The 21,974-nt window shown below is 42.2% G+C and overlaps 2 protein-coding genes across 2 annotated transcripts in view; one reads left to right on the forward strand and one right to left on the reverse strand.

Annotated features, from left to right (window-relative positions):
• Positions 1-1,760, reverse strand: part of arap2 (ArfGAP with RhoGAP domain, ankyrin repeat and PH domain 2) — a 165,837-nt gene extending 164,077 nt beyond the window's left edge. Inside the window, exon 1 of the mRNA XM_005751799.2 lies at positions 1,515-1,760. The gene's annotated coding sequence lies outside the window, so the exon portion shown is untranslated. The remainder of the gene's footprint in view (positions 1-1,514) is intronic.
• A 1,436-nt stretch (positions 1,761-3,196) lies between these two features.
• Positions 3,197-16,933, forward strand: dthd1 (death domain containing 1). Its single transcript, XM_005751809.1, has 11 exons — positions 3,197-3,255; positions 3,430-3,691; positions 6,005-6,495; positions 7,319-7,649; positions 9,028-9,207; positions 9,658-9,923; positions 10,015-10,170; positions 13,363-13,652; positions 16,053-16,306; positions 16,415-16,472; positions 16,599-16,933. Exons 1-11 carry the CDS (start codon positions 3,197-3,199, stop codon positions 16,907-16,909), a joined length of 2,658 nt encoding a protein of 885 aa, XP_005751866.1. The 3' UTR covers positions 16,910-16,933.
• Positions 16,934-21,974: the final 5,041 nt, after the last annotated feature.

Below are 21,974 nucleotides of genomic sequence, written 5' to 3' on the forward strand. Positions count from 1 at the left end.
GGGTGTTACTGCATGTGTTTGTCATTTATAAAACAAGACGCTGATGAAATTAACACAAACGGAAACTGATTCTCTTATCGCTTTTATCACGAGAGGGATATGAGCCTCTGGTGTGATATCAGCAGAGAAGATGCAGGCAGTGACGCAGTCCACTGTTCCACAGTCCCACATCATATTTGACTGTATTGTCCTCATAACGGGGATTGATAGAGTCTGTGGAGTAGCCCTTCTGAGGACTGGGAAGCCTCAGCACCACCCAGGGATCTGCAGTGGCTCGCACTCTGTGAAGCTTGCCAGCACATTTAACCTGACCTGCTCCACATCCACACACAAACTTCAACCTATAAAAAGGCACACACACACGCAGTTAAGCAAGCAAACATTATTACAGGCAGGATATGGGAGTTTTGATCCACAGCTGCTGCCCGGAGTGTGGAACGTTAGATCAGGGTGTGCAGATCAATAGCAAAGGGCAAAAAAAAAGGAGAAGTTCAGCAGACAGACAAACAGCTCACACATGCCACAAAGGCACACGAAGCTGTGTAGACATAATAGAGTTATACTTTTTTGCGGGGGTGTCTACAAAATAAATGGCTGCCAACACAAGATGGTTGTATGTCTGTGTGGGTGTGTGTGTCACCCACAAGCCAGCAACTTCACCCACACCACAGGTATGGTTATACAGTGCAGGCAGTGAGTCAGAGAGGACGCACGCCCATGCATGCACACACAACCTACCTCATAATATGTGCACATCCTCTCAGCCAGCCCACTTTGAACAAAGTCCAAATCATCGTCCAAAATCTCAAACCCTTCCTGTTTTCACACAGAAAATACCCACAAACCTTTACCATGTTTTAACCAGCCTCTGCTGTCACCTTCACTGTTTCAGCGGTGTGTTTTTTGGTTTTTTAGTAGACGAAGATAAAGCTAGTAAAATGTAACACTCAGCTGTCCGTATTAACCTCCTAAGACCCGAACTCTTCCACGGCATTCATTTTTAATTTCTCTTTGATATTTGGGCTGATTGGGACCTGATGAATGTAAAAGAAAGAATTACCAGATTTATTTTTTACCTTATTTTTGTTTCTAAGAAAAATAAGAGCCACATATGAGGAATTTCGTTTAGGTTAAGAGCCGGGAGTATGCTTTCACTGAGCGCGAGCGGTACCGGAGGCTCGCACGTGCGACTACGTGTCGACACTTTCAGGACTTTTTTTGTGACACACACGCACGCACGCACGCACAAGGTGCGTTACACACCACTACGACATAACGCAACACGTCAGGTCTGAGCGAGGCAGTCCGCCTTCTCGTTACACGCAGTGCAACATGTATAAATCTGTACCCACACTTCCTGTGGGAGCGCATTAAAAACTAAAACGGACTTTGTTTGTTTATTTATTTATTTTCAGTTCGGTTCCCACGTTTCTGGGTTTTTCTTTTTTTCTAACCGTAAACGCAACACTGTACACTAACCGCTCTGCTTTACAAAGAGGAGGAAAGCTGCTCACCTTAGCGCACCGGCTGCGTCCGCTTTCTCTCATATTAGCGCCTCTCTGAGTCTCTGTTGACTCCTTTTGTTTTTCTTTAGTTTTTCTTTCTTTCTTGGTTTTACACACTCAACTGTTTCCGACTGTTGAGCGCAACTCCACGCCCATTTCACGAGTACACTGCCAACAAGCAGTGACCTTCCCTCCGCTCAGACCGCTCGTAAAACTGAACACCGCAGGCTCCGATCGTGTTAATGATCGGCTGCTGCTCTCTGCTTATTACTAAACTGTCACCGAGTTTTTCTCATTTCTTTTTTTAAGAAGTTGAAACTGAGGCACATAAAAAAAATAAAGAGGAAGAATACAAAGTGGAGGGACTTGAGAGGTATTTGTTGTGAATACTTGCATGTCCCGGCTTGATCCCGGAGCCCCGGGATATGCATTCAAAACTGGCAGGAATGCAAGCTGGCTGCCAACACGTTCACTTAAAACAACATAGATGATAAAATAATAATAATAACGAAGCTCCGGCTTATTTTCATTCAAGTATAAAAACTACAAGAAAACATGATTAATGATGACGTTTAAAAATCCCTTATAAGATAAAGTTAAGAAGAAAAGATAAAGTTTCAAAAATAAATAAATGTATTTACTTTCACTTTTACTTTTTCTTTTCTTTTCTTTACAATTTTCAGATAATTTTCATTTTCATGTTTTCCTTTGTTTTTTTTATAAATTCTGGGCTTTTTATTTATTTATTTAAAGTAATGAAGATCTTAATAGGAGGGAAATGCGTGCAGTTTGTGGCATCGGCCACATGATGGCGACACAGTGCTACATTACTGCGGCCTGCCTCTGAGGACGCCTGACCCGGCAACAGGTAAGGCACAGCTCTAAACAACACGATGAATAATAGTCATTTATTATTAGTAACATCTATTATAGAATGACGTGAAAATTTTAAATGCTTTCACGTTGCCACCACCTTCCTAAGACTTGGAATGTTAGGTTAAGAGGTGATTCCCAGCTCCTGTCCAGGATATACCCTGTGATTTCTTTTGTTAGATTAGGACTGAATGCATGCTGAGTGCAATGCCTTTGAACATTATAGCAGTACAAGATCAAATGACTTTGATAGGACTCGTTTATTTTATGTTAACATGATTAGAATTGAATGCCAACCCATTCTTACAGTGATGCTGAGTATTCTTTTAATTCCAAATAAGGATCAAGAAACTTGTTTTAATACTGATGTCAAAGTAACATCATAAGTTCCACACAGGAAACCCACAAAATGACTCTGTGGTTGTGTTTGTCTCCACCTTTTTCTCCTGTAAATAGTTTAGGTGCTGCCCAAAATTCTAATGCATTGTAGCAACGCTTGTGGCGGTAGGAAAACAAATGATTTATGAATGTGAATGCATTCAAACCAACAGGGGAGAACTCCAGTAACTTCCTGCTGTGCTTTTGAATGATTCCCGGCTCCGTGTGACGTTTTTTAACTGGCCGGATATGCAAGCAGTGAAATGAGTGACAGGAGACCGTCAGACGTGAGATGCACAGAGCTCTCTGCCTTCCTGTGAATCTCCTCTTTTGTCTCTCCCTTCCACGCCTCCAGGGGTCGCCTTGGCAACATGTTTTACTGCTGGCAGCCAGATAAATGCAGCCTTGGCGCCTGTAAACTGGGATAGCCGGACGCAGTAATGCTCACTGCCAAGGACACAGCAACCCAGCAGGGCTTCGGCTTCGAACATAAAAGGAGGTACACAAGAACTGAAATCCTCTTTTAATCAGCATTTGACGCTTATCAGCTGAATTGTGTAAAAGCAGGGAAAAGATTTTGCCAAATGCAAGATGGACTGAAAAAGTAAAAGGCCCGAAGAAAAGCCTGAGCAGATACTTCTGACTCTCAGCTTTTTTGCATTTTGCAGTCCAGCGTGGATACGAATCTGCATGCAGACAAACTCATGGAAGGACAAAAGCCTCCTGACTGCACAAGCGAGGACAGACTCCTCATTGCATTGGCTGAAACTGTTCAGGAGCTTGAAGGTGTCCAATGCTGCGGAGATCATCTCGATACAGCAATGGGTGGGAGGATGGAAGAAGGAGAAGATGAGAGGGAGGATGAAAGAAGACGAAGGAGTAAAGAGCAGCAGGAGGGAGACTGCAAAAAGAGAGCTCTGGGAGTGCTGAGGGAAGTCAGTGTTTTTCATTCATGCAGACTCAGAGCATGGAAACAAGCCCTCAGACGATGTTCCTCCACGCTCAGCAGCTCTCCACCAGGGGGTGGAGCTCAGCAGCATCCATCTACGACAGGCAGAGGTGGCAAAAGTACAGATGTTCTTTACTTAAGTAGAAGTACAGATACCTGTGTTTAAAAATACTCCAGTAAATGCTGAAGTACTGATTCAATGTCATTACTCAAGTAAAAGTAAAAAAGTACAGGCTCAGAAATGTACTCAAAGTAAGAAAGTAAAAGTAGATCATTGGAGGACGATTCTAACCATTCTTGTACAGAGGTAACTAAACCTTGTCTGTGTTAATATAATAATAAAATAATATTAGTGTACAAGAATACAAACATTATCCCAATCTGTAGTTTTAATGAATGTACTCAGCTTGAATCTGTTATCTAGGACACAATCAGTGACAGAAAATTTAAACAAATAACTATTTTCTGTTGCCAACATTGTAGAGGGAGACTTTGCCTCCATTGCTAAACAGTACACTGAGAACAGTGAGGGGTGAAAGTGCGATTTAGCAGGTGGAGGAGCACTAAATCTGTGTAGTGGCTCAGCATAGGGAAAAGAATCACAACTCACAATACTTTCTAATATGAACTTCAGTAGATTTTCTTAGTGTGATCAGCTGACCTGCTGCTTGCTTCACAGCTGTCCCATATCACTGATACTATACTCTCTATACTTTATATGCAGTTGGTATAAAGTTGGAATTCAGTGAATGAATCTAAGCATCATCTGCGTAAATGCAAATTCATCTCTGCAACACTTGATATAACCTAAATCTGACTATGACCACCACAGCCACTGTGCACCAGTTCAACACAATGGGAATTCACCACATTGATGCAAGCTAACCTGTTTATCCTGAGCTGCTCAGTATTTTCATGCAACCTTTGAGTATCAAAAAGTTTGTTTGTTTTTTAGGATATTTCACGACAAAAAAAAAAAATGCATCATTTATCAAAACATCATATACAGATTCAATTCAAATTATGACATCATACATCTGGAGTTTATCAAACACCACTGAGCTGTCCTTACCTTTAAATCTACTCTCTCTTCTTCTTCTCCTGTCCTGTCTTTTTTATCTTCCTCCATCTCTGTGAAGTTAGCTCTCACTCTTTTATCCCCCTGCGAAATACAGCAGCTGGAGCTTTAGCTCGCAGAAGCAGTGTACGACAACCTGCACACAAACAGTTTGTGTGTTTCCTGAAGTTTGTTGAGCTGATAGAAAAAATGTATTTGAAATGGCCTGCCACTTAAAATAGCACTCTCTTCATGCTTCCTCCTTTTCTGTAGCGCTAGCTAAATGCTTAAGTACCACAACCACAACTAACGGATACATTCAGTCCTTCCCGCCCACTTTAACCCCTGAAATAAACCCTATAGACAAACTTATAGATAAACCAAAAGTAATGAGTCTGCTTTGAAAGTGTAAGAGGAGAAAGTACAGACATTTGTTTAAACACGTAGGAAGTAAAAGTACAGATGCCACAAAATAAAAAAGTTACTTCTCATCTCTGACCACAAAATAAACTTCAAATAGAAAATTAAATTGTGGAATTCTCAGAGCCTCAGAAGTAACAATGTATTTATTTTCATTTATTAAATTTCACTCTCAAAGTTGCACACCTCCACCTTCATATCCCCCTCAAGCTCTCCAGGGTCTCTGAAGGTTCTTTCAAAGTGTCTATTTGGACTCTGGGTCCTTTTTTATACTATTTTTCAGTCCAGTCCTTGTACCTGACCATTTTCAGAGGAAAGAACGAACCTATGAACCATTCAAGTACAAAGACATCGTTGTGTCTACACATAACAGAAAAACTTTCAATCTTTAGGCACTTTGTTACTAGTAGATTGTTGCAGCAACACATAATTTGATTTTAAAAGTCCCATCAGATTTTTATCCACCATGTAACACAATCTGGAAAGCATCTGATTGGCAGCAGGTTCATTTTTCAATATGACAATGATCCCAAACACACTGCCAATGCTGAAAAAATATACCTGGATGGAAAAACACACAGTGGAGCATTATCAGTCATGGATAACAATATTGAAGTGTGCGGGATCATCTACACAGAGAATAGAAAAAAAGGCAGAAACATCCAAAGAAGAGCTTTGAATGTCCTTCAGGAAGTCTGGAGAACTATTCCCGACGACTATTTAAAGAAATGACATAAAAACATGCAGGCTTTCAGTGATGGGTGTGTAACAAAGTGTAACTAATTTAAAAACTCAAGTAAAGGTTTAAATTTTTTTTCAGAGGATACAGGATGCAGGCCCTGTTTGGGCTCCGTCAGTGACATTTTCCTGAGTGTTGGAGAGGACGTAGAGAAGATCATCGACAAAATAAGCTCCATCATTATCAAGCTGGATGCAGCGATTCAGCAGTTATCTGTAGATAAGACCTCGATCGCGGGTGAAGCGCGTCGAGAATCCAGAGACACAGACACTTCGGCGCAACCTGAAGACGTTAAGAATCACCTAAACTCCCCCGATCGGCTCGAGTCTGACTCAGGTCACGAACGGGTGATTGAGGACGGAGCTGATCGAAGGCGTACAGAGACATCGGCAGACACTGAACAAGCACTGGACTCATTCGGTGGTTCTAATTGTGACAACGGGGCAGAATCACATGTCAAAGGTCAAGCAAGAGACGTTCTGGAGGAATCTGTTAACTCTGAGACTGAGTTACTAGAGGAGACTGAAAAGGAAGATGAGAGCGCAAAGAGAAAAAGAAAATGGATTACTGTAGGGTAAGCTGACTAAATCATCACAGCTCACCGTACTTAAACTCTTAACACATAAGTATTTATGTTTAACCCACACTTCCTGTCAGTGTAATATGCAACATCTTGCATGTTTGTGGTCTTTTGCTTAAAGCTCTATGATGTTCGCAGTCAGTTTTGTGTTTTTTTGATGAGGCTATTCAAGCATAATGAAATCGAAACTTCTTCCGTGTCAGTTTACACACGGTTCGTGAGGTAGCACATCATTTTACGTTTGTTGTAAACAAAGAAAGTAGTCAACACTTTCTTCCACTTGCTGACAACATCCTGGTAACATCAGTAATCCACACGCCTAAAACAAAAATGAAAACAAAAAGATGTTGAGCATTTTGTTCTGTGCCCTCCATTGGGATGATTGCAAGTCTGGACATGATTTCCTTCCACTCATTTCTCCTGCTCACTGATACTTTATCACAAGTCGCACACATTTTTGACCTCCTGGCCTCCACACAGCCAGCTGTTTCGCACAGTTCACTGTCAGGCCACTGCACACATACATCTAAAAGCCAAAAAAATCGGGAACATTAAGATCCGAGAGAGAGGCTAAGTCTGGAGAGAGCTGATATGGAAAGTGCATGCTCCGGCATTTCAGCAAGTCTTAATATGTTTGCACTTGAAAAAAAAATCAAGATAATAATATTTCTACTTAAAAGCATTAAGAGCAAATGCAAGCATGCAAAAAATATAAATAAATAAAAATAAAAGGAAGAAACAAACAGTCAAACTTTATTTCAATCATGAATCGTTTTCTAAAAATATGCATTTATGTGTTTTTAAAAACATCATTTAGGCTCACTGCTCAGCTGGAGGGCAGCCATTCTGATGTACCGGACGCGTGCTTTATCAGAGCGCCTGCAGGTGCAGCTGAAGTCCTGAGGTGTGAAGTGGCTGATGCCCTGAGCTGCCTGATAGTGACTGGCTCAGAGGAGTTGCTTAGCAGAGTGATCCGGGTCAAAGTTGAACATGGAGCAGCCTTTAATTTCCCCCTTACTGTGGTTGTGCCTTTCCAAGCACGCCATCGCAGCAGCTACAGAGATGTCGCTGTGAAGATAATAGATGAGGACAAGAGGGTCAGCTACATCGCTCCCATAGCAACAGAGGGCATGTATGGAGGACAGAAGGTAAGGTTTTCCCTTACTTACAAATATTTGTTCAAATATTGATCAAATAACATAATTTTCTCCTGCGTAATGCTTATTTTATGTTATTTTACTGGAAGCTTAATATAAGCTGGAGCTGTATACTGAACCTTTTTCTTCTTAGTTATAAATAAATTCTTAGTTAGAAGAAAAGTCTTCTATAAAAGGTTCATGAATGCATGTATATAAAGAACAAAGTATGGAACAACTGAAAACAGAAGAGGCTCTAACATAGAGCCTTGTGGTACACCGTTTACTATTTTTGGGGCGTTTTAACCCAAATCAAAACTGTTACATTTTAGTTAGATAAACATATTCCCAGTGTTTCTGTATATCTTTGGTTAAGAATAAATACAATTACATGAGTTAAAATAAAAAAAACTGAATTTGTGTTGTTTTAAAGAACATGTCAGCACAACTTAGGTTTGCAAAGTTGTATCTGAATAAACCACAAGAACTCTGGTACAGATGTTTGTTTTTAAAGCACAGCAACACATTTGGAGACAACCAAACACAGCATATCTGCATAAACACCTCACACCAATGGTGGAGCACAGTGGTGGAGGGGTGATGACTTAGGTTTGTTTTGCAGCCACAGGACCTCGACAACATGCACTTATTGAGTAAAGCATGAACCCCTCTGTATACCAAAGTACTCTAGAGTCAAATGTAAGGCTGTCTGTCTGACAGCTGAAGCTTGGCTGAAACTGGGTCGTGCAACAGGACAGTGATGCCAAGAAAAGCAGCGAATCTACAAAAGAATGGCTGAAAAAGAAAAGAATAAAGCTACTGCAATGACCTAGTTAAAGACCAGATCTCAACCTGACTTAAATGCTGTGGTGAGAGCTGTACGCAAATAAACCTGCCCACAAACCACAATGAACTGAAGCGAGGTTTGAAAGAAGAGTAGGCGAAAATTGCTCCACAGCGATGTGAGAGACTAATAAAGTCATACAGAAGTTAGTTCTGCTAAATGTGGTACTCTAAGCTATTGAAACATTCAGTGTACTTACTGTAGTTTTTCATGCACTGTTTCTCATATTTGGCTTAGATTTTGTTAAATAAATAATGATGTGGTATAATAAGTCATGCTCTTGTTTATCTGTGGTTATAATTACATCATTTTAAGACTTGCCAAGTTTTTGTTGTATTATAACTCAATGTGTAAAATCTTTGAAATGAAAGACGGTGGCTGTATCTTACATGAGTGCAAAAAAGTAACAATTGCAACTCCTGTAATTGTACTTATTCTTAACCTAAAAAACATAGAAACACTGAGTAGAGTTTATTTTTCAGAAACGTATTCATTGGTGAAAGATTGTTCAAATGTTTTGCCGTGGTTTCTTTCTCTCTTTGTTAGGGCTCATTTGCAGAGGTGAAGGTGTACTCTGTGGGTCTTTTTGCAGTGGTTTCCTGCTTAAAACTAGAAAACTACACCATTCCCAGGAAGGGGTTGTCACTAAAACTCCCCATGGACCCCCGAATTTGTCTGAACTACCTCCCAGGATCCTTTACTGCACCTGTAATAGCGCAAACCACGGTATGACAATACCCTGATCATTACCCCTTTTTCTCCTACTTTACTTTCAGTAGAAGTAAAGAAAAGAGTTGCAGAAGTGAGGTCTGGTTGGCATTGAGAGATAGGAAGGGCTCCTTGGGACGAAGCCTTTGAAATCATTCCAAAACTCGGATGAAAATAGAGAGGAGAAATGATGAAGTAACAGAAAGCTTGCTTCTGATTTGCAGGTTTCACAGATGTTTGCTGTGAGGCACAAACAGCTGTGGCCGATTTCTCAATTGACTCCTGAGACCAAACACTGGTGTACGAGCAGTTTGTTCCTTGATCTTACGTCAAATCCACCACCTCCGTCTCTGCACAGCTCTCTTTTGATAGAACAACAGAAAAAATAGACAAATTCTCATATCAAACGGCTTTTGTCTAAACTGCTGCCTAAATCAAGCAGAACAGCTGTTTCCTTGTTTGCTTCAGATCCAGCCGCTAGACGCCGTGCTCCTGGCTTCTGTCAAGTCCAGAAATTACGCCTATCATTCGGTGGTGTCTACCAGCCCGCTGCTCTACCTCACCCACCCGACCTCGAGGCCCCTGAGAAGACCCCTCACGGTCACACTTCCATGTCCCCCAAATCCTGCAAAAAAGAAAGCAACAAGGGGACAAACAGAGAACCAACAAGACCAACAAAGTCAACCTGTCAGGGATTCTCCCCCACGGGATCATTCACCTTCCCACAGACTGAGGTGACACAGATGTCCTTGAACTAAAATATATTATATATGTGTCACAGCATCATATAAATAGGGAGCTTAAAAGGTTTTGTTTCTATGCCAGATTCATGGACACCTCTGTGAAATCCAAGGAAATGTCCAAAGAGTCGCTGGTTGTTCTGGGCTCAAGGGACAAACAGTGGAGTGTCATGGATAAAGTCACCGTCAGGAGCCTGCAGAAGGGACTGGTGTCCTTTGACCTGATGGAGAACTTTGACAGGTTTGTACCACCACGTTTTCTCCTCTTACAATAATCACACCTGCAAATGGAAATAGGCAGTTTAACTTTATTTAAAAAGACAACAAAGTCAATTGTAGTGCAGGACAGCAAGGAGGTAAATAAAAACATGTCTGCCATCGACTATACATAAAACAGATGGATGCACCTCCTGGGACTGGAAAATGAAGCCAATGAGTGAGTGTCTTAACTCTGAACTGACTTTAATGGGCACCAAGGCATGACGCTGCTGACTGCATAAAGGCTTCCAGTCCTATTGAGGTTTTGGCAGACAGCTGCTGAACAATGTTCACATGATGTCAAATGAAAAACCACAAGTCTGTGAGCTTCCTGTCTGTACCCATGTCCACATTTTCCTGTTGAGTTTATGAGATCAGCCACTGGTTTTGAATAAAACGTCAATTCTGTTGTGTTTGAGTTATTTAGTGTCAGAAAGGAGGATTATCTAGAATAGGCTCATTGGCTGATGATTTGTGATTGGCAAGTCAGTAGCCAATGAGTGTACAGTTTCAGTAGTCATGACATCAACCATTGTCCATCTTCTGTGTACAGTCTACATTGCACACGTTTAATATATATACATATTGGGTTTTTTTTTTTAAGCCAGTAGAGAGGTGTTTGAGTTGTTGGGAACAATAAAGTGATAAATGGGATCTGCAGAATAAGCAGTGATTATTATTTGATATGAAGCAGAGAGGAGACAGTGTGCTGGTAATTATTAGAAATGCACTTTAAGCTCTGAAGCCACCTGTGTGGAGGTAAAACCAAATGTAAGATGGTTTTCGGTCATGTTGGAGGGATAAGCAACGATTTGAGGTTGCACGAAGAAGTTTGAGCCTATTCGTTAAGAGTTACGGTAGATTAGCATCTCTGTGACAGCGGCTGACTCAGCTGATGTATTGTCGTACTCTCCAGCCGAACCACATCACTGCACAAAGAGCAATGTGAGGCAGGAGCATCCAAAGCAGAGCCACGGACAGAGCAGATACCCACAGAGCGAAACTTGTCGGGCGGCGCTCATTTGCAGCATCGTTTCTTTCAAAGCCAAGGCCGATTTGTCCTGTTTGTCCATCCAGCAAAATAAATACCTGAAAAAGATAATACTGTGTTCAAAAGCAGGCTCCTAACAGCATTCTCCAACAAGATTTCAAGTAAACGGTGATCATTTCTTACTATATCTCCCCTTGCATGTGCCTTTCTGCCAAACTCAACAAGCCACTGTAGTTTATTCGAAGGCCTGAACGCTTTCAGCCTGATGTCGTTGGCTCTAATGTGCAGTTTCAGAATTCGCTGGCGCTTCGAACAACACAGGAAGATGTAATAAATTCTGCACCTGAATGCAGAAGAGCAAAAGTTCACACACTAGAGCTACCTGAAGTGAAACTTTTCGTATTAGTCAAAAGCGTAGACACGTCCAAACGTGGGATATTAAACTGTGAACAAAACAAATGACATTTGAAAATGACTGCAAAAAGAAATAAGGCAGTGCCGTCTTTAAGGAAATCTAAAACATGAAACATGTCGTTTTGTACCTTTTTTTTTAGATCCAGTTGGCAGGCTTTGACTCCAGGTTTGTTGGATTGTCAGGGGAACCGAGATCTCCCTGTAAAACCTTAAAATAGTCAATTTCGCTCAGTCTTGTCACGTCAAGGAGACTGCTGAGACTGGAAACATGTGGAAGTCTATTAAAAAACATGTACATTTGTCCCATTTATGTATATGTAAGCAGCACAAACTGAGGAACAGTTTTTCCCGAACCTCTCAGTGAAGTGCAGATGTTTCAGTTTTTGTTTTACCAAAGACGTAACCTGCAAGATATGAAGGAGCACATAATTAGAATAGAGTAAAAGTCTGTTTGATTTGGCAGTACATTTAACTAAAAATGGGATCAGTGGTGTTTAAAGCTCTCTTGGACTCTACTAGAGTAGCTATGCATGCAGATTCTTATTAGAACTGGACTTAAAGGACTTTCTTACAACATATTTTCGACACCTGTTGCCTACGAGGTTGATGAGAGTGTGTGACAGGCGCAGCAGGTTGTCGGGGTTATGAGCTGTCCTCACAGCCAAGTCAACAGTGGCTGCAATCAGGAGTCCCCCAGCCATGTAGATGGCGTAGAAAACAGTCCCCCTGACCACACAGTGACAGTAAGAGACACAGGATGAGGCTTAAATTGTGCAGCTGTGCAGGAAAAACCTTGCAGCTGTGGGACCCCTGCAGCAGAAATACATTTATATTATATAATGGCATTTTTGTGCAGCACATTCAGAGATGCCCTTCTGCACACCTTGGTTGTAATGGGTGGTTATTTGATGTTACTGTTGCCTTCCTGTCAACTCAAAGCAGTCTTGTTCTTGTCCGCTGACCTCTGTCATCAACAAGGCGTTTTCTCCCAGATGTTTTCTCTTTTTCAACAACCCAGATGTTTCTTTATTTCGCTTTACTCACACAGCAGCGAACGTAAGCAACAATCCTCGAGTTAATTTGGTTTAGTGAGGTTATGTTGCACTAACTTCCAGAGCGATTAACATTTCCTTTGCTTCAAACAGGAGAAAACAAATTATTTCCTCACTCACGGCTCTGCTGTACCTCACCGGTGCCTTTCATGTATTCTCAACATCACGTCCATGTCTTAAGTGCCAGCATTAAAAAAAACAAAAAAAAACAAAAGATAAATGCTACACTACGCTACAACAAACCAGACTTACAGAAAGCTTTTACTTTACATAAGGGGCTTAAAGCAAGGCCGCATGGATAAAGGGGGGGTGGGTGCAGCTACATGCTTTAGATTCCAGGCTTTAACGTGTCAGAGCATACGCACATGAACAGCATGGCAAGACTAAAGTGTTAAGAAACCCCTAAAGACATTATAAAGAAGGAGAAAATTAAGTCTTACTCTAGTCACCTGTTTAAAAGAATAGGCCCAGCTGTGATAACGTTGGATTCTCATTTCCATCCCGAGTTATAATTCTCTTCTTTCTTATCTAAAACAGCTTCTTCAGGGGAGAAAAAAAATGTGTGCAGTAGGTTTTCATGAATTCTCCATTCTGTCTTAAGTCTATTACATCTGTATTCCCGCCTGCAATAACAAAGTCTTTTCCCTGTTCAGCGGCAATCTAATCTTTCCCCAGAGCTAGACTCCTTAACTTGTCCTCCGTCTGCTTCTCCGCTCAGACTGCTCGTGCTTCGTCTCCTCTCCCCGCTGCGCCCTTGTCACCTCGCCTGCCTGGCCGAGGAGCTGGAGGAGTCGGTCTGCTGCCACGCCGTCACCGTCGTCCTCCTGCGAAGCCGAGACGAGCCTCGCGCCCTCCTGGTGGCCGTTGTGCCCGGCAGAGACCTCAGCTGGGAGCTGCACAGGCTGCGAGCTCAGGGCTACAGCGACCCGGTGGAGACCTCCTCGGAGATCTCGATGCGTGAGGCAGATCAGCTTCTCCTGCGTTTCACCGGCAACATCACCTGCACAGGTAAAGTGTGAAGCTGGCTCACTGGCTTCTCCTACAGAAGCTTCATACGTGGTATAAGGAAAATAATTATAAGCTGACAAAAGAAACACAAGAGAATCTTCATCTTTTTATACATTTATGCTTCTCACGGGTCTAATGTTGGCTTTTCATCAAGGATTGGGTCATCATTTATTTTAATTCATTAATTAATTCAATGGTTTCTATCAGTGAATCTGAAAAAATAATCAGCTTTATCTATCATAGTGAACACTCTAAACATCATACATGCTTAACTTGCTTGTTTGGTTTTTTGTTTATTTGTTAGAAAAATAATCCCGATGTTCAACTTTTAGCTCCGTGAGCCTCAAACACAGCTGCTCACTCTTGTGTTGTCATTGTTCTTATTAAAAGAGGCCTGTTTACTTTGGCTGGACGCGCGTGACACTGAAAAAGGCCTCGATTTAAAAGTGCAAATCCTTGTACGCTATTGTTATTGCGTGGTTAGCTGGAGCACTGCACATCTAGTGCAGTAAAAAAGAAAGATATACTGGGAAATGTGAAACAGTTGCTGCAGCACCAGGTCTAAACCGGTTTAGCCTCCATCCCCTGGTCACCACGTAAGACAGTAACCACATAATAAAGTGGATGAATGATATGTTTGTACAGCCAGCTGAATGCTTCAACAGTACAACACTCTTATGTTTCCTCTTTTGTTTCCCACGGTACAATACAGCAGACAGTACAAAAGATGGGGATACTGCCTGTTTAGAAGCCTCCAGATGAGTGTTTACGCCGTCTTGGTGTGTTGAAACTGGACGAGATAGATAGATTACTCGATGTTAAACACATGTTTACTTACTGGCTTTAAAACATTTAAAAAATAAATGGTTAAAATGTATATCTATATATATAGTAGACTGTATACAAAAGATGGACTTGCTGTGTGTATTTGATATTTTAAAACTGGATGAGACAAGCAAAAGGTGGATCTTATCGACGCTACGTGCTCATACTGTAGAATCTTGTAAATGTCAATCATGATATAGGCCCGCCCCAGTATACCCTACTCCGTCCTAGCTTTTAATTCCCATGATGCATTGAGTATTTCTTCTTCGGTCATTTTTTCACTCACTATGCATGGAATCATCACTTATTATTAAACTCTGTCTCTCTTCCACAGCACTTCTTTTAGCCTGTCTTTTTTCTCTCATCCCAACCGATCGCTACAGATGGCCCCGCCCCTCCCTGAGTCTGGCTCTGTAGGAGGTTTCTTCCTGTTAAAAGGAAGTTTTTCCTTCCCACTGTCGCCAAAGTGGTTACTCATAGGGGGTGATATGATTGTTGGGTTTCTATCTGTATGTATTATTGTAGGGTCTACCTTACAATATAAAGCACCTTGAGGCAACTGTTGTTGTGATTTGGCGCTATATAAATAAATTTGAATTAAATTGAATAAAATTGAATATTTAAATCTACTTTTGGCTGCTGTCATGCTACGAGGGGGTCGCCACAAACATCTCCACGTTTGATTTGGCAGGTTTATGCCAGATGCCCTTCTTGACACAACCCCAAAGGAAAAGTTTGGTTCACTTTATAAAATTAAAATCATGTTCTGTTCAATAACACCTGAAACTAGTTACTGAGGCCACGGTCTCATTAAAGTGTTTAATGAGGTCATAGTACAGTGGAGCTGAAAGGCCATTTTCCCATAAACGTCTCTCCATTTTAACCAAAATTTGCAAAATGGAATCATTGTTAGTAAGTATCACGTAACTGAAGTCAAGTCCGAGGGATAGACTTCTACAGCACGGAGAATCCTTTTGAAAGCAGGAGCAGCAGTTTAATGAACTTCACTTTTAAGACCATCTATTATACTGTCTTTATACACCACAGCCCTAACTTTCTCCATGGCTTTGCTTGATAAAACTGTCTTTCTTCTGGCTAATGTTGGCTAGCATTAGCTTACCTACTCACACAAATCACTTGCTACCTAACATAGCAAATAGTGAGGACCCAAGCTAAGGTAACGCTGTTGCTTTTAAAATATCATCTGAACCCATCTGAACTCAGATATGTTTCTATTTTTATGTGAGGTTTGTTTTGAAGTCTGAGTTGCACTGGGAGCTCATTTGTTGGCCGCTTGGTCCTTTTCTAAGCTAGCCTGAGTTGAAGTTGCTTGTTATCTAGATGTGTCAGGGAACAAAGGAGAGGCACTTCAGAGTCCAACAAGTCAGCCCTAAGGTCTAAGTTTTAAGTGACTTTACCCTCTGTTCAAAAACTGGCAGTAAACAAGTTTAATACAGGAAAATGTTACAAACATAACCTAGAAAATTCAGTTAGCATCAAATTCAGTTAGTAAAGCAGTTTCATATAATTGCATCAGGCCTCTTTTTAAATGTGTGCATATTTATTTTTCTGCAGCCGCTGCTCAAACCAACAAAAATGAAGCCACGCATGAGCGCATCACCTTCCACAGCCAGAGGAAGAATCACCTCTTAGTGCATCTGACTGAGGTGGACCTATTTGGAAACTACAGCTCTCCTCACTACAAGGGCACAGCCATATTTTATAAGGTCACCAGAGGTCAGCTGGAGTGGCGGGATGACAAAGCTGTCCTGAAGGACACGAAGCTTCTGGGAGATCCCGTCTGTAAGCTGTCTCTGACTTTACCCAAGGTAAAGGTCTGACTTCACCCCCTCACCCCCTCACCCCCCAAAAATGAAACATTATGCTTCATGTAAAAGACTCAAATAAAAGAATGCTACTGTTTTATGTCATTTTAGAAAGTGAGAAACCTTACTCGGCCCATTACAGCCCAGGTGAAGTTCTGTGAGGACACAGGTGGGTGAAATTCTGCTTGCTTGCTCCACGATCCATTCATTGTCTCTTTGCCACACTCTTTAATGCTGTCTCAGCTCCAGATACTAAAAAATGCATCATTTATCCATCACCTGCCCATCCAACCAGGTTCCCTCTCAGACTCTCTTCTTCTCTGGCTGTCCGAGGAGCTCTCAGAGGAGGAAACGGCCCTGCTGGCGCTCTCCCTGCGACTCTGCCGCAGCACCGCTCAGCTGGTGACGACCCGAGCCGGGAGCGGCGGCCTCTCTTCCCGTGCCTTCACCATCCTGGCCATGTGGAGGAGAGGGCTGCCCGCCGTCCCGAACCAACCCAAGGCCTCTCTGCTCGCTCGCTACTTGGCCAAGATCGGCAGGCCGGATCTGGCTAGAGAACTGCTGCTGAGGCAGGCTGCAGCTACCAGGCAGGAGTCACAGAATTAAGGAGGCCCAGAAAGGAGCGCTCACACTGCCTTTTAAGTGCTGCTTTTAATATGAGCCAAGCCACTGGGTCGCAGTGCTGCGTGTGATCCACACGAGGTCAGCATTGCACAAGGAGAGTCAGCGCTCTTCTCTGGGCTTGCAACCCCACCTTTTGTTTTTCTTTTGGTAGTTGTCTTAGATGTAAAGTCTAATTTCAGACCATTATTATGGTATTATAGTATCATTTAGCTCTGAAAACTGTGAAAAACTGGGGAGATTTTAAAAAATGAACTGCAGTACAGATGAGCAAATGTTTTAACCCAGCTGTGATATTACTGTTGTGACTCCTTGCAGGGTCCAGACCTCTAAGGTTTGGAGCATTTATATGTGTGTTGTTATAACGATTTATGACTCACAGTCTTACCTCACAATGCAGTTTATAAAGCAGTGAAAGCTGCAAAGTTTGAATGCAGATGAGCACAGAGCACATCTGTGGCGTCCGGATTATTTTTCTTATCAGCTAGACTCGTCGCTGGTTTTCTGTCCGTCTCCAGGTTTTCTCAGTCTTCTTTTTAAACTCTTGGCAGCCCTAATCTGTGACAGAGCCTTCACTTTCTCACTTCATTTGGTAGTTTGTCACCACCGCTGGCAGGGAGGTGATTTAGCGGACCAGTCAGCCGCCTCTCCCCTCTGCGTAAACAAACAACGACACAGAGCTGTGACCTCCTTTCATCTGCTCCTGACACCGAGTCATCTTTGAGACGTGACCGAGTCAGATAATGACCGAGTTGTAAAAGTTGTTTTCTTTGTTATGAGGATACTAAAATATATTTCTGTTTGCAGTATTAGTTGGATGAATTCAGGACAGCATTATGAATTTGTGTCCATTGAATTTGTGATATTAAAACAAATCCTTTCATTGTGTGTACTTTCTTAAATTAAGGAATTTGAGGAATTGAGAAATCATCCATCCGTTCAGCAGGTTTTCTACTTTGCAATTCAGTGGAGTTTCACATTCACGTGGAAGTACCTGCTCCTTAAATCTCACCGCTTGAATGGCAGCTGTTTGTAAGCAAGCCGCAGCTCGCCTGTTAGGCTTTTAAATTCCTGCCACGCAAAAAGGGGGTTTGGGAGTAAGTACATCACATGCGGTGTGCTTAGTTTCACAGGTAAAGTCTGCCTCTGCACTTAAAGCCTTTTTTGTCCTGGATGCTAAGGATTTAAGCTAACGCTACCACACCCAGCACATTCTTCAGCGACTGCATGAAGTTTGCAGCGCAGTTACTGCAGACAGTGGCTCCAGGCAGCTTCAAAGGTAAAAACAGACTGGGCTAAATTTGCAGATCATGCTACTAAAACCAGGAGTAACCAGCTTTATCTTGAAGTACACACTGAATGATTAGCAGGAGAAGATGCTAACTTTATAACTTTTAGTCGTTGTGGAGGTAGATCAATGTATTTGATTTTCACAGATCCTTTTTAAGCTGGATGCCCTTCCTGATGCAAACCTCCCAGAGATTCTCTCACAGTCTGAAAGCACAGATCTTTCATGTTTTAGGTGATTGTACCCAACCGAGCCACCCAGGGATCTACGCCTTGACTGAGTTCTAGTTTTAAAATCATTTTTAAGGAACTTTTCATAAGCAAACATTAGGTTAACTAACATCTTGTTTAAAGGACTGTCTATTTTGGTCGTTCTGGACAAACAAATCTGATCAATGGAGGCTCCACCTCGCAGCTGAGAGGATTTAAAGGATCTGTTGCTAACATCTCGGTGCAGATACCACAGCACAAAGATGCTTTGACACATGGACAGGAGGATCCGGGGACTTTCCATTTGGTAGATGACCCGCTTTACCATCGAAGCTGCAACCGCCCTACGCCTACACCGTCACTACATTTTGCCACTGGTTGTGGTTGTGGACGAGTCTGACAGTTGAACCAAATAATGTCACTCTGAGACTCACCGTCTAAAAGCGGTGCAAATTTCAAACAGCACTGGCCACCACAGGAAATTCAGCGTGAGAAAAACAAAGTGTCTAAAAACCCCGACAGAAGATCTGCAGATAACTGTTAGATTTGGTGTCAAAGTGCATGCATCTGCAATCAGAAAGAAACGCCTATATTTGATGTAGCAGAGGCGATCTGGTTATTGGATCAATGGGATTAACTAATCAAAGACAGCCTTTCAGCACAAGAATCAGACACCGATCGTGAGGTGGGAAAATTTGCCTCAGAAATCGTTCGGCTTGCGGTCAACAATTCTTCGGTCTGCGGTCAACATCAAAGAGCGCTCGGAGCATACGTGACGCCATCTGTCCGAGTGCTTCCGCTGAACCGAAGGTGGACCTTGCAACAGGATAATAATGCCAGGCAAACACATCATTCTCAGTAGGCTCCGTCTTTTTAAAGACATTCAGAGGGTTTTTCTGTTTCATCTATCTTCAGAGCTCGTACTCCAGCTGTGTGACATTCTGCAGGCCCTGAGCTGGAGCAGAGAGGTAATGAGATGCCATGTGTCCAGGTGGGGGGTAGGGGACACCCCGCGAAGACGGAGAACACCACCCGCCGCTTCAAATAGGAGAGACGCTTAATGAAGTATGAAATAGTAACAGGTGGAGCTGATAGATCGCACGAGGCGATCCCCCCTTTGCTCCTTCTCTGCCATTCGCTGACAAAAGCGGCCTCCTCTCGCCGCTAACCTTTTCTCTTCCTTTTATTTGTCGCCCTTCTATTGTGCTCCTCCTCAGCTCCATCTGTGGATGGAAATATTGTTCGCACAATTCCTTTTCAACCCCTCCACGCTCCATCTTGGCTATTACCTCCTTCTTCCTTCCTTCTTTCCTTCCAGTGTGACTCTAAAGGACACGTGTGGCATCGCTGGCGGGAGAGTTTTGTGCTTCGACTGTGCGTGGCAGAGGGGGGCATCATTAGTGTGGCACGGGGCCATCACACACACACACACATTGAGGGTGCCACTAGAGGTAAATGTCACAGAGGGGGCTCCCACAGTGCCAGGAAATCGTTTCCTCTCTCATTTTATCTCTTGTCTGTCCCCCCTTTACATTATTGAAAAGGCCACACAGCAATGCACTCTGGGAAGTTGAAGTAAGGAATTCCCGCCGAGCGCCAGCATAAAAATATTCTGATTTAAACCTCATCTGTTTCATCATTTCATTTCATCAGCCTCCTCTTCGTTTTCAGCTCCCCTCGCCTTTTTTTTTTTCTTGGCAGGAATCTTCGCCGCCTCGATCAATCACTGCTCGTGCACTTCTAGCTGTCAAGGTAAAACAGTCTGATGCGACCGAGATGCAGAGATGCAGTCATGAATGAACATATGCACTGTAACAGTTCGTCCTGTGAGTTATCAGAGCGCAGCGTTCACATCTGCAGGGCCCCAAAAAAATCACTTCTTTTCTTTTTATATATGTATATATATGAAAAAAAAACCAGATTACTTTTTGTTAAATTAGACTGTTTACGACAAAGTAGAGAAATATGAAGCCCATTAGTTACAGAAATCTAGCTGTTAGTTCCATAAGCTCTAAGGCTGGTTTAATTACCCATGCTCTTATTTACTCATATAAACAAACATAATTTATTCTTTATGAAAGAACATGCCACACACAGTGCTGTGCAAAAACTATTTTTCCTCATCTTGAGGTTTTCTTTTTTTGCATATTTGTCACACTTACATGTTTCAGATCATTAAAGACATTTTTATATTAGACAAAGATAAAGACGAAGAAATACAAAATGCAGTTTTTAAATCATGATTTAATTTAAAAGAATAAAACTTTTGTGATCACTGGCACCCAGTCTTTCACATGACTGTGGAGGACTGTTGTCCCACTCTTCTGTGCAGAATTGTTTTAGTTCAGGTATATTGGAGGGGTTTTCGAGCATTAACGAAGTGCAGACTTAGTTTACTCCAACCATCCGTTCAGGGAATGAACTGATTTGTGCTCTTGGTGTTTTTTTTGGAGCTTTTCAGCTGAGTAATCTGACCAATATTACGGCTCCCTGTGTGGTACAGAAAGTGCAAAAAGTTTGCACTTCAGTTTTATTCTAGTGTTTTATTAGTCAGTTATTTATCAGTATAAGGACTGAGTATTGTTTAACTGAGTCTGTGCATTTCAGACATACAGTTTGTAGCAGCAGCTTGCTAAGCAAGCTTTCTAATGTTAGCTGGGAAAACAGCATGCAACCCTTTTTGCCAAATATGGCAACTCCTGGTTCCAAAAAGGCAGCATGGTGACAGCTGAAGAACTAACTCTCATACTTTAAAAAAGGGCTAAATAAAGCTAATAGGTGACAAAAACCCACATTTTATACTGTTTATTTTTATCATAAAGCCACAACCAGGAACAATATAAAGGTTGGACGTCATTCGTTGGTTTCTGAAGTCTTGAGGTGTGTCTCCACAGCTACCGCAATCTGACCGCCTTCTGTTAAAGTGCAGGTTAAACACACTTCAGCATTGGCTTCGTTTGTCCAGACCGCTAGCAACAAGCATGCTTTATACGCTCTATGGTCAATGGCAATGCTACAGTTAGTGTGGACGCTAGATAAATGTTCACAGGGCCTGCCCTCAGTTTAACAAGTCTGCTGCTGGTCTCATGACTACGCTCTGCTAGCTAAATAGCTAAGCCAGCAGAAGTTACATTATTCAAGTTTCCTCCCCCACATTTCAGGTTAGAGTAGCAGCACTGAGTTATCTAGCATTAGCATTAGCAGTTGTTATTATCACTCACCACCATTTTTTCCTGTCTCTGTTCACCCTCAGAAGGATAACTCCTCTTTATTTTTTCTTACGTGTTTTTTCTCTATAACAGAATCATGCACTTGCAAAGGGACAGCGTGGATTCAGGTGGGGTTGCCTTAGGAAGGTTACATTTCTCAAACTGCTACTACAAACTTTGTACGCTGCCCGTTGAGTCCTAGGCTTAAAGCCTCAAGATCAAGTTCCCTTTTCAAGCAGCACCTCTGTCTATGGCTACACGCAGCAGCTGGCTATCTTTTAATGTTGATTTAATCAAGTGTAAAACTCTCAGTGTAAAAACTGCACGTGGTTTTATGAGGGCAA

Source organism: Pundamilia nyererei, unplaced genomic scaffold (assembly GCF_000239375.1).
Source record: "Pundamilia nyererei isolate P.nyererei 1_Seehausen unplaced genomic scaffold, PunNye1.0 scaffold00327, whole genome shotgun sequence".
Classification (NCBI taxonomy): domain Eukaryota; kingdom Metazoa; phylum Chordata; class Actinopteri; order Cichliformes; family Cichlidae; genus Pundamilia; species Pundamilia nyererei.

Coding starts and splice junctions, on each gene's coding strand:
- dthd1 (XM_005751809.1), top strand. CDS start 3,197: ATGCTCACTGCCAAGGACACAGCAACCCAGCAGGGCTTCGGCTTCGAA. Junction 3,692..6,004: donor CTCTGGGAGTGCTGAGGGAA/GTCAGTGTTTTT, acceptor TTTTTTTCAGAG/GATACAGGATGCAGGCCCTG. Junction 9,924..10,014: donor TCACCTTCCCACAGACTGAG/GTGACACAGATG, acceptor TTTCTATGCCAG/ATTCATGGACACCTCTGTGA.